The sequence below is a fragment of the Octopus bimaculoides genome, chromosome 18, assembly GCF_046866305.1.
Source record: "Octopus bimaculoides isolate indiv1 chromosome 18, ASM4686630v1, whole genome shotgun sequence".
NCBI classification, from domain to species: domain Eukaryota; kingdom Metazoa; phylum Mollusca; class Cephalopoda; order Octopoda; family Octopodidae; genus Octopus; species Octopus bimaculoides.
The window spans coordinates 16594507-16611512 of record NC_142945.1 but is presented as its reverse complement, the minus strand read 5'-3'; the positions used below and the strand labels follow the sequence as shown (position 1 = coordinate 16611512).

General features: G+C 36.8%; 1 protein-coding gene across 9 annotated transcripts; it reads right to left on the bottom strand.

Annotated features, from left to right (window-relative positions):
- Nucleotides 1–422: 422 nt before the first annotated feature.
- Nucleotides 423–17006, bottom strand: LOC106871190 (retinaldehyde-binding protein 1). Of its 9 annotated transcripts, XM_052974559.2 has the most exons (8): nt 16911–17006; nt 16471–16542; nt 13586–13740; nt 9610–9857; nt 8219–8334; nt 6397–6618; nt 5522–5632; nt 423–2305 (listed from the first exon to the last, which is right to left on the bottom strand). In XM_052974559.2, the coding sequence occupies exons 4-8, from the start codon at nt 9854–9856 to the stop codon at nt 2132–2134; spliced, it is 870 nt and encodes a 289-aa protein (XP_052830519.1). In that variant the 5' UTR covers nt 9857; nt 13586–13740; nt 16471–16542; nt 16911–17006; the 3' UTR covers nt 423–2131. The 9 variants fall into 9 exon arrangements, 8 of the variants coding, with proteins under 8 accessions (XP_052830519.1, XP_014773015.1, XP_014773016.1 ...); XM_014917529.3 differs by lacking the exons at nt 16471–16542; nt 16911–17006 and adding an exon at nt 15035–16224; XM_014917530.3 differs by lacking the exons at nt 16471–16542; nt 16911–17006 and adding an exon at nt 14948–15099.

The following is a 17006-nucleotide window of genomic DNA, read 5'->3' as shown; positions in this document are numbered from 1 at the left end:
GTAAGCACATAAATGTGACACAAGGTAGAAAAAAAAGAGTACTCAAATACCAGAGGTAGAGTAATATGCTTTATTTAAAAGCAGCAGAAATATCACAAAAACTGTTACTTAGAGTTTCATGTTCCCGTTCATGGACAGTTTTGTTAGAAAACTGTCCACCGAATGGGAATGTGAAACTCTGAGTAACAGTTTTTGTGATATTTCTGCTTCTTTTAAATAAAGTATATATGTATATATATATATATATATATATATATATATATATATATATATATATATATATATACATACATACATACATTATATATATATATATATATATATATATACATACATACATACATTATATATATATATATATATATATATATATATATATGTACTGATCCATGAAGAAAATTCAACAAAAAAAGTACTCTATCTGGTGAGAGATAAATATTATTTATTTAAAGTCACAATACATGTATTAAAGCACTACTAATAGTTTCATATGTTGAGAAAACTCAAATATATTCTTCAGGTGCAAATCTTCTCAGTTTATTTCACCTTCTTTCTATTATTCAATTTCTTTAGTTCATTATAATATGTGGTTTGCACCTGAAGACTATGTTTGAGTTCTCTCAACATATGAAACTATTAGTAGCGCTTTAATACATGTATTGTGACCTTAAATAAATAATATATATATATGTTTTTTTTTAGTATGAGGCAAAGTAAGTTTTCACAAACAGCAAAGCTGTCAAACTATTGTGACTATCATTAATAATCATTTTGACTAACATTGTGACTATCATTAATAATCATTTTAATACTGCAATGACTCCATTGTGTTGCAAAAAAAAAATTGATTTTTCTTAAATCACATGGTAGATAAATAAGGGAATGCATGTCGTTTTGTACAATATTGTTTACACTAAGGCAATAGTGTTTACAATATGACTGTAAAGTTCACAATAATATCACAGCATTTACAATGATACCATTATTAACATCATTAGAATTTATAAACTTTCAAGAGAACGTGAAATAATTATTTTTTGGAATGGTAGATCTTGAAGCAAATAAAGCTATAAATATAACAGCATGTAGATATTGATTTCAAATTTGGTTACAAGGCCAGCATGTTCATGGAAAGATTTAGGTTGATTACATCAACCCACAGTGCTCAACATGTACTCATTTTATCGACCCTGAGAGGATGAAAGGCAATGCTGACCATGGCAAAATTTGAACTCAGAACAAATAGTGCGTAAATATTCTTTTCTACTCTAGGCACAAGACCCGAAATTTCTGGGGAGTGGGGGGGGGGGTAGTCGATTAAACCAGCTCCAGTACACAACTGGTACTTAATTTATCGACCCCAAAAGGACGGAAGGCAATGTTGACCTCAGAGGGATTTGAACTCAGAACATAAGACAGATGAAATACCGCTAAGCATTTCGCCCAGTGTGCTAACATTTCTGCCAGCTTCCTGCTTTAGTTGTCTGTAATATTCTTTTGTACTCTAGGTACAAGGCCTGAAATTTTGGGGAGGAGGGAGCAGTCGATTAGATCAACCCCAGTATGCAACTGGTACTTAATTTATTGATCCTGAAAGGATGAAAGGCAGAGTTGACCTCAGCGGAATTTGAACTCAGAACACAAAGACAGATGAAATATTGCTAAGCATTTTGCCTGGTGTTCTAACGTTTCTTATTTCTTTATTGCCCACAAGGGGCTAAACATAAAGGGGACAAACAAGGACAGACAAAGAGATTAAGGTGATTACATCGACCCCAGTGCGTAACTGGTACTTAATTTATCAACCCCGGAAGGATGAAAGGCAGAGTCGACCTCAGCGGAATTTGAACTCAGAACATAAAGACAGATGAAATACTGCTAAGTATTTCGCCTGGTGTTCTAACGTTTCTGCCAGCTTGCTACCTTAAATATTGTGTAAATATTGAGTTACAACAATCCCTTTGGATTAAAAAATTCAATGGCTGCCTCTGGACTTGACTTTTTCTATTATTTATAGCCTTATTTGGTTTTGAGAGCCACAGTTCCAAAACAGAATTAACAACATAGTGTTTATAACAATAATGTTTACAATAGACAGATTACAATTGATGTTTGTTAATAACATAGAACATTAATCAGCGCTCTTCTTCTGTGTAACTTGCTCTCTCTCAGCAACTGCTTTAGCTAGAGCATCAACCATTGGCTTGGGGTCGTAGCATGGTCCTGTACCGCCCAAATCAACAGGAATCATGGAAGGTTTAAAACATTGCCAGAAAGGTTCGAGATCATAGCCATACAAAAATACCTGTGAAATAGATTAGGAAAGATTGTCAATATTCAGGTGTTGCTATCATATAAGGTGAGTCCTACATCTGTCATTGGGCCATTGTTATACCCTTATGGTTTAATATTGTTCATATACTAGTTTTAGAGAAAGTGATCTCTTAGAGAGGATAAGCAGATAGACACACGCACACACACACACACACACACACATGCATACAACCACACACACACACACACACATGCATACAACCACACACACACACACATGTGCACACAGGTGTGTATATGTGTGTGTATGTATATGTTTGTATATGTTTATATATATATATGTATACAATTGGTATATGTTTGGGGTAAGGATGCATGTGGCAAGTTGAGAGGGTTGATTGAAAAAAGCTGTCTGAGAAGGCTACATTTGAAGAAAAGTGACAAAAGTCACTTTTCTTGTGTGTGTTGCATAATTAATCAGCATGACAATGCAAGACCACAGTCAAACATTCTACGTTATTCTTATCAATCTTATCAGTGGAGTGAATAATAAGATTCAGCATTGAGAAATAGAGCAAAAATTTTATTTTTGTTGTCTTCAAATCAATTTTGTATTAACTAAAAAAAAAAAAAATGGCAAAAGAGAAAATTCTTCAGGTGCAACCCTTTTGTAGACAGAGCAACATTTTGTTCATCAGCAGTACAAAGATAGGGTGAAATTTTGGTCGTTTTTGTTGTAGTTCAATACAAAGCATAGTGGTTGATTGTTGAATATTGAATGTTAATGTATTGAAGTATCACTAGAGGTCCTTACTGCATGCATTCCAGTGCAATACCTATGATTTGCATGTCATTATGACATATATCAAGAGGATTGAAAAGTAATGTCATGTTTTCAAGGAAATAGTAATTGAAAGGGATTTATGTCAACGTATCAGGTACTTATCTCAGCGGCTTAAAAAACCTTGGTCTACTGTGCAAGATCATCTCAAACAAATTGGGAAAGGATGTGAGAACCTTATGAATTGTCCTCTGAGAATAAAGCAATGCATTCAACTATTTGCAACAATTTGCTAATCAGGAATGAACAAACAGCTTTTCTTAATTGAACTGTAACAGGTAATGGGAAATGGATAGTGTATGCTAACAATAAACATAAAAAGAAGCAGTGCTATCACCAAATGAAAATCAAGTTCCCACATTGAAACCAGATCTAGACCCAAAGAAGATTTTGCTGTTTGGTGGAATACAATAGGCATTCCCTTTGAATTCCCTTTGTATTATTTAAACAAGGGAAAAGCATCATTACATCAACAACTTGAATGGGTCAAGTTTTGATAAAAAAAGCAATCAGCTGTAGTTTACAGAAAAGGGGCCATCCTGCAATATGACAATGCAAGACCACATTCAATGAAGATAATAATCCAAGAAAAGATAACCTCATTAGTCTGGGAAACTCTACCAAACACTCCCTGCTTATCAGACCTTGCACCATCAGATTTTCATCTCTTCATGCCACTTGGACATTTTACCAGTTGAGAAATATTCAGAAGTGGGGATGATGTTGAAACAGCACTCCAAACATTTTTCCTCTTCTAAAGAATATGATTTCTTTTTTACCTGAGGAATGAGAAAAGTGGTTTCGAAGTGGGAAAATGTTATTTGCTAATGATGGTAATTATATTTTGAATGAATAAGTATATATGTAATGTGTTTTGTACTGATTTGAACACATTACATGAACTGTGGCATTACTTTTCGATACCCCTAACATTTAAAATGGTATATTTATAGATTTGACCCTTTAGCATTCACATTATTCTGTCAAATCTGATATTTATTCATATTGTTTTGAATTAATCATGCATTATCTCATACCTTTTTGAGATTTTGATGAGTGATTGTTTATTTTTAGAATGATATTATAGGATAGGTGTGAGAGGCCAAATCTGACCACTTTGAACAATATTTTGGCTTGATATGGCCAGTTTAAATGTTAAAGGGTTAACTACTCAAAAGCAACTTGGTGGCTTTTGAGTATTTAAAAGTGGTTCATATTCTCTTTGCAAAAAATGGCCTTCACTTCAATGTAGACAAAATATTTGATATGTCGGAGGGGGTCTGACATTAACAACGGCATTCTGAATAGTGGAAATGATCCAACAAAAATCCACCGTTTTTAATACAAAACAGGAAAACTGATGTAAAAAACCCCATTATTTGAAAAAAATAAGACACAACAAGACATGCTCAGAATTGTTGAAGCATGGAATGAACTACCCACATCAGCTGTTAGCTGCCAAGACACTACATCCTTCAAGACTTCCATGTTTCATGAAATTCGCCAATAGTACACCTGATGCACCCTACTCCTTTTTTTTTGTTAAAGACTTATTTGCTGGTCATTTCCTGTCCATATTCTATGTTCCGTTCCTGCAGTTTGGTTACTTTTACTGATGAGTTGTAGCATAGTACAATAAGTCCATTAATATTATTATAAATATAGTATAGGAAGGGACGTAATTCATGATGAAAGTGTTTCTTTTATCTCATATAAATTTACTGTTCCATAACAAAAATCTTTATACAGAAGTAACTTCACAAAAATCTCTCTCGCTTTCATTTGACTCAGATAAACAGAATAGAGATAAAAAAAAGTATGTATGTTTGCGTAGTTGTATGTGTGATTATGTGGAGGCGCAATGGCCCAGTGGTTAGGGCAGCAGACTCACGGTCATAGGATCACGGTTTTGATTCCCAGACCGGGTGTTGTGTGTGTTTATTGAGCGAAAACACCTAAAAGCTCCACGAGGCTCCAGCAGGAGATGGTGGCGAACCCTGCTGTATTCTTTCACCACAACTTTCTCTCACTCTTTCTTCCTGTTTCTGTTGTGCCTGTAATTGAAAGGGTCAGCCTTGTCACACTGTGTTACGCTGAATATCCCCAAGAACTACGTTAAGGGTACACGTGTCTGTGGAGTGGTCAGCCGCTTGCACATTAATTTCACGAGCAGGCTGTTCCGTTGATCGGATCAACTGGAACCCTCGATGTCGTAAGCAACGGAGTGCCAACAACATGTGCGATTATGCATATGTATTCATATAGGTATGTGTGTGCATGTGCGAGAGAGTGTATTTGTATAAGCACAGTGTGTGAGAGAGTATGCATTGTGTGTGTGTGTGTGTGTGTGCGTGTGACAGTTTTCAATTTTTAAGGAATAAATTTGCACCCATGCACCATGCTTACCCTACTTGCTAGTTTTGTCTTCAGAAAGGGCTTTATAAGCCTGACGGTGTGAGTAAAGTACCAGGGCTGATAGATAAAGTGTGCTCCTTTAAACCGAGAAGGAAATGTCCCCTGTAAAAAAAAAAAAAAGTTAGCAAGGGCAGCATAAAAGCAGAAGTATATTACATGAACATGTATGGAATCAAAGCATCACCACTATCACCATCACCATCACCAGCAATATCATCGCAGCACAAAGCATAGAACCTTCTCAGTGATATATCAAATTGCTAGAAACAGCAGTCAGATCTTTCTAAAATAATTTCTAATCATCTTAAAGAACGGGAAAAAGGCACTTTGGATAATGTCAATTTAGATACTCATAAAGAAAAACTGGATGTCATGAATGAAATGTCTCTGATCACAGGTCTGTTTGACAAGGGCTGACTTAGGGTTAAATAATGACTACAACAATATGAACAATAAAGTGTCCCCTTTTTCAGACTTCCTCCCCAACTAGAAACCCAGCTTCAGAAACCAAGTCCCTCAACTTGCAAGAAATAGCGACCAAATCTCCCTCAAATCATTCACTGATATAATCTTTATTTGGAATGTTGGATCTTGAAGCAGACAAGCAGCTATAAATAACAGCATCATTTTTTAAAGACAGCAATGTGTGATTTGAGGAAAATTTGGATGCTATTTCTATTAGCTGAGTGACATTGTAGCATTGTGGTAAGTGGTGACTCATTTATCAAGTGGATAACCTATTTGTTCAGATGGAGGCCCAAAATATCAGCAGTCTTAGATAAGTCAAATGATTTTTAGGTATTAGATAAGCTTTATCTATCTGTGTGAGAGAGCAAACGTCATGCATTACCAGTGTGTCTACTTACTTGTATGCTCTCGACCATTTTCTTCATGTCAGAGGGACGAGTTGTCAGTGCTTGTAGTAATGTGTAATTCTTGAAGTTCTCTACAATAGTAATGCCATTCAGTTGAGTTTCTTCATTCAAGAGTAGATAGTCCAAGAGAAAGAGATAAGACCTCAATACCACATCGTTAGGGAATTTGTTTCGATCCCAGTTCCCTATACTGAACAGCAGCACAATACATCCCTAAATTAAGAGAAGAAACACGAGTGAGTTTACATGACATGTGTGTGTGTGATCATGTTTATTCATACATAAATGTGAGGTCATGTGGCCTAGTGATTAAGGTATTGCACTCACAATTGCGAGGTTGTGGGTTCAATTCCCAGACTGTGAATGTTGGCACTCCGTCGCTTACGACGTCAAAGGTTCCAGTTGATCCGATCAACGGAACAGCCTGCTCGTGAAATTAACGTGCAAGTGGCTGAGCAATCCATAGACACGTGTACCCTTAACATAGTTCTCGGGGATATTCAGCGTGACACAGTGTGAAAAGGCTGACCCTTTGAATTACAGGTACAACAGAAACAGGAAGAAAGAGTGAGAGAAAGTTGTGAAAGAGTACAGCAGGGTTCGCCACCATTCCCTGCCGGAGCCTCGTGGAGCTTTAGGTGTTTTCGCTCAATAAACACTCACAACGCCCGGTCTGGGAATCGAAACCGCGATCCTATGACCGCGAGTCTGCTGCCCTAACCACTGGGCCATTGCACCTCCTCAATTCCCAGACTATACAGTGCTTTATGTTCTTGAGCAAAACACTTCATCTCATGTTGCTCTGTGATCACTTTGACCCCTGACGTATGGAACACTGTGCACCTGTACAAGCAATGTTGATTTGATGGTGGTAGTGGTGGGGGGTGTAATTGACTTACTCCTTCCCTCTAAATCAGTGGTTCTCAATCTGGGTCCATACGGCCCCTGAAGATCCATATAAGATTTTGGGGGATCCTTGCAACAAGATAGTAATTTGGGGATCCACAGTATTTTAAGGGCCCCGAAAAAAATTATGCTTTAGATGTATTTTTTGCTACGTATTGCAAGAAACGACTAGATTTCTTTCTCTAACATTTTATTTGGTTCAACCTTCATAAGTTAATGTGTATAAAAAAAAATAGGAATTTTGAAAGAAGTTTCTTTAAAACTAGTTTTTAAACACCGAATGGCCATGGGGGTCCACCAAAATAAAATAATAATCAAAGGGGTCCATAGTTAAAAGAAAAGATGGTTGAGGACCCCTGCTCAAAATTAACTGGTCTTGTATCAAAATTATTATGAGACAAGTCCGTGAGCTGGCAGAATAGTTAGCATGCCAGGCAAAATGCTACTTGGTGTTTCACTTCCTGCTACATTCTAAGTTCAAATTCTGCCAAGGTTGACTTTGCATCCATCCTTTCAGGGTAGATAAATTAAATACCAGTTATGCACTGGGGTTGATGTAATCAACAGATCCTGCCCCCAAAATTTCAGGCCTTTTGCCTATAGTAGAAAGGATTATTATTATGGGTTCAAATTCTGCCAATATGATCTTTGCTGTTCGTCCTTTTGGGGTTGATAAAATAAGTACCATTTGAACACTGGGGGTCATTGTAATCAATTTACCTCCTCCTCCTACCCTCTTTCTCCACCTCTACCTCCACCTCCTTCTCCTTTTTATCTTGCACCACCACTACCACCACTACCTCAACAACAGCAGCTGCAGCAGCAACAACAACCTGTGAAATCATTTGTCCTTGTTTCTAAGACTCTCTTGTTACATAAATTCTGACAAAAAGTAGTAAATTCTCACCTGTGCATCTCGTTCTGGTAAAATACTTGGAAAGCCATTTAACAAACATTCTCGAACAGATTCAAATGTCAGGTCTTCTGAGACTTCAGGGTACTTTCTTTTAAATTTAACATGGCCTAAAAACGAAAAAAAGCCTGAATTATTATTCAAGTAATGGATTGAGTCTAACATCTAAGAAAAGTAATACTTCCTCTGGGTGGGCTAATACACACAGATTTTGTCCTTTAAGTTTCACTCATTAGGCTTCAGTTTCCCCTAAGACTATAGTAGAAGACATTTGTCTCTGGTGTCATGCAATGAGATTGAGTCCAGAATCATGTAATTGGAAAGCAAACTTCTTACAGTGTAAAGGACAAAAATGTCTCTTGCCTTGCCTTGGCAAACAACTTCAAAAAATGAATTCCTCAATTGCTTGACTAGAATTTACTGTATGGCTCAGAGAGATACTCTATCCTACTGGCCAGTAGACAAAATACCCAAGGACACCCTCCCCCATACTTGCACATCTGTTCTCACTGACTTCTCTTGCAAAAGAGAGCACACTTAAATCACCTGTTTCATCACGTGATGTCATTTCCCTTCTCACTTCCAGTGCATCATTCTCTATGCTACACTTCTTAACCACACAGCTATACTTGTGCCTGTTCATGTGTATGTGTGTGTGTGTGTGTGTGTTTATTTTGTTAACTCAGGGATAATCAAAAACGAAAGAGATCTGAACTCAAAGTGCAGAGGAAAAACATTAAAGATTTTATCTAGTATTTTACATTTTCAATCATTTTACTTCCTTTGAAACAATGATTATATTGATTTTTTTTTTACTGCGGAGTAGTGTGTTTACTCAATTAAATCACTCAGTTCATGACTGATATTTATTAGCTGGGGGAGTGGGTACATTTGATTAAATCATTCTAATATATAATTTATATAAGGAATGTGCATATTTGATTAAATTACCCAATACACAACTGCTATTCATTAGTTGAGGGAGTAGGTATATTTGATGAAATCACCCCAGTGTATGATTTGTGGAGGGAATGTTTATATTTCATTAAATCATCCAATATATGACTCATATTTATTAGTTGAGGGAATGGATATACGTAATTAAATCACTCCACTTTACGATTGATACTTATTTGCTGGAGGAGTCGATACACATGTTTAAACTGCCCTAGTATATGATTAAAACTTATTTGTTGGGGGAGTGTGTATACTTGATTAAATAATCTCAGTTACACGAGTGACATTTACTTGATCAACAATGGGAAAGAGAAAGCTCAAACAATGCATAGCACAATTTGAATTCAGATTGTAAATAGACAAGGATATGAATGCTATTTCTACCATTCTGCAGTATTAGACAGGAGTGACATTTTAAAACATCTTACTTTTGATCAGCTCAAATGTTCTTTCAACATCAAATTTTTTAGACCTGAGAAATCTAAGGAGGTGGTCATCATCTTCAGTTGGAAAACATGCCTCTATATTGTTGTCAGATTTAATTAGTTCTCGTATTTGTGTTAAACATTCATCTCGTTTGTCTTTAGTTTCATTTAATTCTGTTTGGGCTCGAGTTTGAAATTCTTCTGGAAGTGAGGGAAGTTTGCAGAAAATTTGGTCATAGAAAGATTCCATTCTGAAATGATAGACGCGTACAATAATAATAATAATAATAATAATAATAATAATAATTGATTCTGGTTTTATTGGCCACAAGGGCTAATATAAATTAAAACCATGTAAGGACAAAGACAGGACGAAGGTTACAAAGAGTTTTGTCCGAAAAGAAAACGTTTGTGTAAACAGTGGGAAAACAGAGAAAGATATAACAAATAAAACTCCCAATAGGCAAGTTACTGGGATATAAACAAACCAACACTGGGTGTCAAGTGATGGTGGGGGACAAACACAGACACAGACGCAGACACAGACACAGACACACACACACACACACACACACACACGATGGGTTTCAGTTTCTGTCTACCAAATTCACTCACAAGGCTTTGGTTGGCCCAAGGCTATAGTAGAAGACACTTGCTCAACACGTCATGCAGTGAGACTGAACCTAGAACCATGAAGTTGTGAAGCAAGTTTCTCACTACACAGCCATGCATTGGAAACATTTCTATACCATATACAGGTATCTCAGGGTCATAGTATTTTGCTCCTCTGCCTGGAGCTCTCATTCATGCAACATCAACAAACCACATTCAGCAGATCTTTCTCAACTCATTTCATTCCAGCCTTCACACATAGCTTCCACATTTAGTACCCATGTCTCCTCACTACTATGTGATATCACAGTTCATTAGCAATAAGCTTATACTCAATTTATTGTAAAGAGTTTTTTTCATAGCTGACCTATAACACTCTATTTATTTGACAAAACTTCAAACCTGAAATACTTAACCAGTTTCAATACTGGCCTGTTCTGAATTAAACAATAGTAATAACATAAACCCAAAATGTAGAATGTAAAAGAAATTATGAATCATACATTTTACAAAACACTCGAATATTAGTACTGATTTTTAAAGCCTTCAATTGCATTTGTAATAAGACTCTATGGTCTATCTATCTATCTATCTATCTATCTATCTATCTATCTATCTATCTATCTATCCATCTATCAATCTATCCATCTATCCATCCATCTATCTATCTATCTATCTATCTATCTTTCTATCTATCTATCTATCTTTCTATCCATCTATCTATCTATCTATCTATCTATCTATCTATCTATCTATCTATCTATCTATCTATCTATCTATCTATCTATCTGTCTATCTATCTATCTATCCATTATTTAATGCAGTAGTTCTCAACCAGGGTTCATATGACCCCCAGGGGTTCCATATAAGATTTTTGGGGATCCATACAAGCAAAATTGTAAATTGGGGATCCACAGTATCATATTAGGGGTCCATGGAAAAATTTTGTTTTAGATGTATTTATTGCAAGAAACAGCTAGATTTCTTTCTTTATTGTTTTACTAAGTTCAACCTTCACAAGTTAACAGGGGAAAAATAAAATAGGAATTTTGAAAGAAGTATCTATAAAACTAGTTTTTAAACATTGAATGAATATAAGTGTCTATCAGTCTATCTTTCAGTTTCTGTCTGCCAAACTCACACAAGTCATTGGTCAGCCCAAAGCTATTGGAGAAGACACTTGCCCAAGATACCATGCAATGGGACTGAACCCAAAACAATGTGGTTACAAAGCAATCTCTTTAATCACACAACCATGCCTTCATTATTTTTTCTCCGAACAGAACGATAACAAAAATGTAATATCAACCATGTGGGCAAGAAGTTAGCTTTCCAACCACATGGTTCCAGGTTCAGTCCTAATGCATGACACTTTGGCAAATGTCTTCTGTTATAGCCTTGGGCTAACCAAAGCCTTGTGAGTGAATTTGGTAGGCAGAAGTTCCCTCATGTGTATACATGTGTGTGTGAAATTGCTTGTACCTCCTATGATTTGTTGTTGGCACTCCGTCACTTACGACGACGAGGGTTCCAGTTGATCCGATCAACGGAACAGCACTCCACAGACACGTGTACTCTTAACGTAGTTCTCGGGGATATTCAGCGTGACACAGTGTGACAAGGCTGACCCTTTGAATTACAGGCACAACAGAAACAGGAAGAAAGTGTGAGAGAAAGTTGTGGTGAAAGAGTATAGCAGGGTTCGCCACCATCCCCTGCCGGAGCCTCGTGGAGCTTTAGGTGTTTTTGCTCAATAAACACTCATAATGCCCGGTCTGGGAATCGAAACTGCGATCCTATGACTGCGAGTCCGCTACCCTAACCACTGTGCCATTGCGCCTCCACACCCCCTTTGATAGGTAAGAGGGAAATATCCTGTTAAATGAATAGTGTGATAAATATCTAGGGAAGGGTGTGGTTATACGGATGTGTTGCAAGCATGCTGCACATCCATACTATAAATATAGCTTGTGCCAAAATAAAAGCATGAAGTTGTTTGAATAAAACATAAGTAAATAGAGGAAAACAGTTTCAAAGTCTGACATATCTGTTTCAGTTATTAGACTGTGGCCATGCTGGGGCACCACCTTGAAGAATTTTTAGTTGAATGAATCGACCCCCCAGTACTTTTTTGGGTTTTTTTAAGCCAGATACTTATTCTGTTAGTCTCTTTTGCCAAACTGCTAAGTTACGGAGATGTAAACACTTCTTCAAGGTGATGCCCCAGCATGGCCACAGTCAAGTGGTGGTGGTAGTGGTGGTGGTGGTGGTTTACAGACACAGACACAAACACAGATACAAAAATACACACACACACATGAACATACATATACATACATATACATACATATACATATACATACATATACATATATATCTTATTTCTTTATTGTCCACAAGGGACTAAACATAGAGGGGACAAACAAGGATAGACAAGGCATTAAGTCGATTACATCGACCCCAGTGCGTAATTGGTACTTTATTTATTGACCCTGAAAGGATGAAAGGCAAAGTTGACCTCGGCGGAATTTGAACTCAGAACGTAACGGCAGATATATATATATATATATATATATATATATATATATATATATATATCATCATCATCATCATCATCGTTTAACGTCCGCTTTCCATGCTAGCATGGGTTGGACGATTCGACTGAGGACTGGTGAAACCGGATGGCAACACCAGGCTCCAATCTAATTTGGCAGAGTTTCTACAGCTGGATGCCCTTCCTAACGCCAACCACTCAGAGAGTGTAGTGGGTGCTTTTACGTGTCACCCGCACGAAAACGGCCACGCTCGAAATGGTGTCTTTTATGTGCCACCCGCACAAGCCAGTCCAGGGGCACTGGCAACGATCTCACTCGAAAATCCTACGGGAGCCAGTCAGGCGGTACTGGCAACGGCCACGCTCAAAATGGTGCATCTCATGTGCCACCCGCACAAGAGCCAGTCCAGGGGCACTGGCAACGATCTCACTTGGCTTGCCAGGTCTTCTCATGCACAGCACATTTCCAAAGGTCTATATATATATATATATATATATATACACACACATACATACATATGTACACACTCACACACACAGAATGAACTTTTTACAGATTCTGTCGACCAAATCCACACACAAAGCTTTGGTTGGCCTGAGGCTATAGTAGAAGATACTTGCCCAAGGTGCTACACAATGGAACTGAACCCAGAACCATGTGGTTGGCAAGCAAGCTTCTTATACCACTCAGCCATGCCTGTGACAATTAAAAAAAAACCAAAGTATTTCAAAACTCATAGACCTGTTGAATCTAATGAATGTAAGTAAATTAGTTAAAAACAGGATGTGCAGAATATAATAAAAATAACATACCAAGCTAAGTAGTTATTTTCAGTTCCATAAATAAACTTTGAAAGTAAGGTGAATCTCTATGAAATGAATATCCACAGCCTTTAGCATCTGTTCTGCTGGAATCACTTATAGAGCAACCATTAGCACTGAAATTTGGTTAGTGTCAGCAGTGAGGCCTAAACATATAAAATAGTTATCGCTGTTTAGCGACAAATTATCAAAACGAACTATCAGGACTTAATGTAATTATACATGGATATATATTTAGAATTACAGGCACACATACACATATACATACAGACTTACATGCACACATATTTAGATATGTGATTGCAAAGATTACAAAAAAAAAAAAAAAAATTTACAAGTTGAAGTTTGTGCTTAATTTAATACATTGCTGTATGCCTGAAATAATCTGTGAAACGAAATAATTTTTTTTCTATCTGTAAATATATGCATGTGTGTGTGTGTGCATGTGTGTGCATGTATGTGTGCATGTGTGTGCATGTGTGTGTGCATGTGTGTGTGCATGTGTGTGTGCATGTGTGTGCGTGCATGTGTGTGTGTGCATGTGTGTGTGTGTGTATACACACATATATGTATGTATGCATTACATATGTATATGTTTGTACATAAACTACACACACACATATGTATATGTATATACATATATATATATATATATATACATATACATGCACACACATGTATATATATTTGTGCATATTTGTGCATGTGTTTACATATATACCTTATTCATGTATGTATATCTATGTACATACATATATACCGATATACATCATACATGCATACATACATTCACATATATACAGATTTTAAATCAAACACTTGCACACACACACACCCACACACCCACACATACATGTATGCATGCACAGAGAGAAAACCCATTTTTTAACTCTATATTATTTACCTACAAAAAGCCCAAGTATTAGTGACCTTTGGTGAAAGAGAAGCTCCATACAGCATAGTTTGATGCAGAGAAAGAGACTTTGTCAAATGAGCATATCATATGTTGAAGATAAAAACAGAAAAGCTATGGAGGAATGTGATAATTCAGTAACTATTTCTCCTTTTCAGTCTCTCTATCTTGGCTGCCTGTTCTATTTATTTACGAACTAGCAGCTGCTTGGTTCCTTTGTTTATCACTTCACTTCAATTAGGAGTCTAGTTTCTATAATCATTTGGCACACTCAAGTGTGAGTGTGTGTGTGCGTGTGCGCGTGTGTGTGTTTGTGTGTGTGTGTGTGTGTGTGTGTGTGTGTGTGTGTGTGCTACTGTCACATTTTTGAGACTGACTTAGATATTCATTGTTTACAGAGAGGCTGATAAAATAAAGTACTTGTTAAGTACTGGAAGTACCTTCAAAATTTCTAACTTGTGCCTGAGTTACAACTTGAATTGTTATCACTGTATAATGTGTTTATGTTGAACAACTGTTTGACATACCATGTGGTTTGTGATGATTGCAGACAGATCCTGCTGTCAACTGTAAAGATTGACCCACTGCCTTCCTTCAGTAAAGAAGAGTTACATGCCTTCCTATGTCTGTTGACTACAATGAAGGAGTGTTCTGTTGTTCTCTGGTGGATGTGGCTGGAAAGTTTGAAAACTGAGCTTTTTCCCTCACCCATCAAGACCTCATCAATTTTTTCAAGTATCCTTTAAAAAGGACGGTGAAGGCTGGGATGAAGATCCTCAGAGTAACACAAAATCAAAATGATTGAAGCCTACTGCTTAAGTCAGAAAAGAACTGTCAGGTTTTTATAAAACTATGTTCATAATTAGGAAACTAGTCTGTTAGAAAATCTCTGTTCGAGATAGAAGCAGTAATACGAAGGCAAAAAGTATTGTTTATGACTGCTTTAAATTTCAAATAGTGATTTTCTACTGGACTAGTTTCCTTGTAGCAAAATCAGTGATTGTATGACACTGTGTTTTCTATATATTGCAAGTAAGATTAAACAGCTGCCATGACTGGCAATGAGTCTCCACCACTGAGGAGATTCAATACAGATCAAAAGCATGTAGTCTGATGGTTTTGGAGCTAGGGATGCAGGAGTTATCTCCTGCTTGTAATAAATATTGAGTGCAAGAAGCACACTGAATAAACCAGCTAGAGGAGATGTCTTCCTGGGGGTTAAAATGGTAATATCAACATCTCTTAGAAGACAGCCACATTAAAGTGACCATAAACAATACTTTTGGGTTTGTATACTGCTTCTGTCTCAAACAGATTTTCTAATGGATTAGTTTCCTAGTTACAAAATCATTGATTGTATGACACTGTGTTTTCTATGCATTGCCAGCAAAGTTAAACTACTGCCATACCTGGCAACGAGTACCCACCAGCAAGGAGATCCAATACAGAATAAAACCACATGGTCTAGGCTTTTCATGACCATATTTCTAATGAAATACACAGCTTATGTGTTTCAATTAACATTTACTATAATCAATAAGTACAGGCATGGTTAAGAAGTTTGCTTCCCAACCACATTGTTTTGAGTTCAGTCCCATTGCGTGGCATCTTCAGCAAGTGTCTTTTACTGTAGCTCTGGGTCAACCAAAACCTTGTGCATAGATTTAGTAGAAACCAAACGACGGTACCTGCTACACACACACACACACACACACACACACACACACACACACACACACACACACGCATGTAAATATATATAGATATGTATGCATGTATATATGTTTGTGTGTGTGTGTGTGTGTGTGTGTGTGTGTGTGTGTGTGTGTGCGCGCGCGTGTGTGTGTGTGTGTGTGTGCATATGTTTGTGTGACCTTGTTTTGATATTGTATGATTGTTGTAAATGAATATTGCTCGTTTACAATATTCAGCAAAAACATATTTGACCATGGAGAAATATTACCTGGCTTAGAAGTAGGTAAAGATTGGCAACAGGAAAGGCATCCAGCTGTAGAAAATCTGCCACTGTAAAACCCTGTCCAATCCATGCAAGCATTGAAAGGCAAACATAAAAATGCTGATTATCATAATGATGAAGATACAATAAAAAATGTGAAAGGATTTAATAATATTCGAGGGGGTGCTGGAAAGTTCCTGGTTTTAAGGGTATCATGAAAGGCCTGGCTGGAGGCCCAACCTTCCAAGTTCTTTTACAGAGTTTAAAAAAACTGAAGGACCACTGCAATAAGTGTGTGAATCTGAAAAGGGAATATGTGGAATAAAATAATAATTAACTGATCCTCCTGTATTTTCTTTTACCCAAAGCTAGGAACTTTTCAGTACCCCCCCCCCCCCGCCCCCATAATAAATTTTTTCATTACTAATCAGATGTTTTGAACTTACCTTTAGCAAAATGTTCTCATATAAAACTATAATAGGCTTAATATGTTTAAATTTATAAATATAAACACACTTTAAAATGATTAGATTTACATCATT

Excerpts from the sequence above, each read along its gene's own strand:
- LOC106871190 (XM_052974559.2), bottom strand. The coding sequence starts at position 9,856 with ATGGAATCTTTCTATGACCAAATTTTCTGCAAACTTCCCTCACTTCCA. Across the intron at positions 8,335-9,609 it reads AACATTTGAGCTGATCAAAA|GCCATGTTAAATTTAAAAGA; the intron begins GTAAGATGTTTT and ends TTTCGTTTTTAG. Across the intron at positions 2,306-5,521 it reads AGACAAAACTAGCAAGTAGG|GTATTTTTGTATGGCTATGA; the intron begins GTAAGCATGGTG and ends TCTATTTCACAG.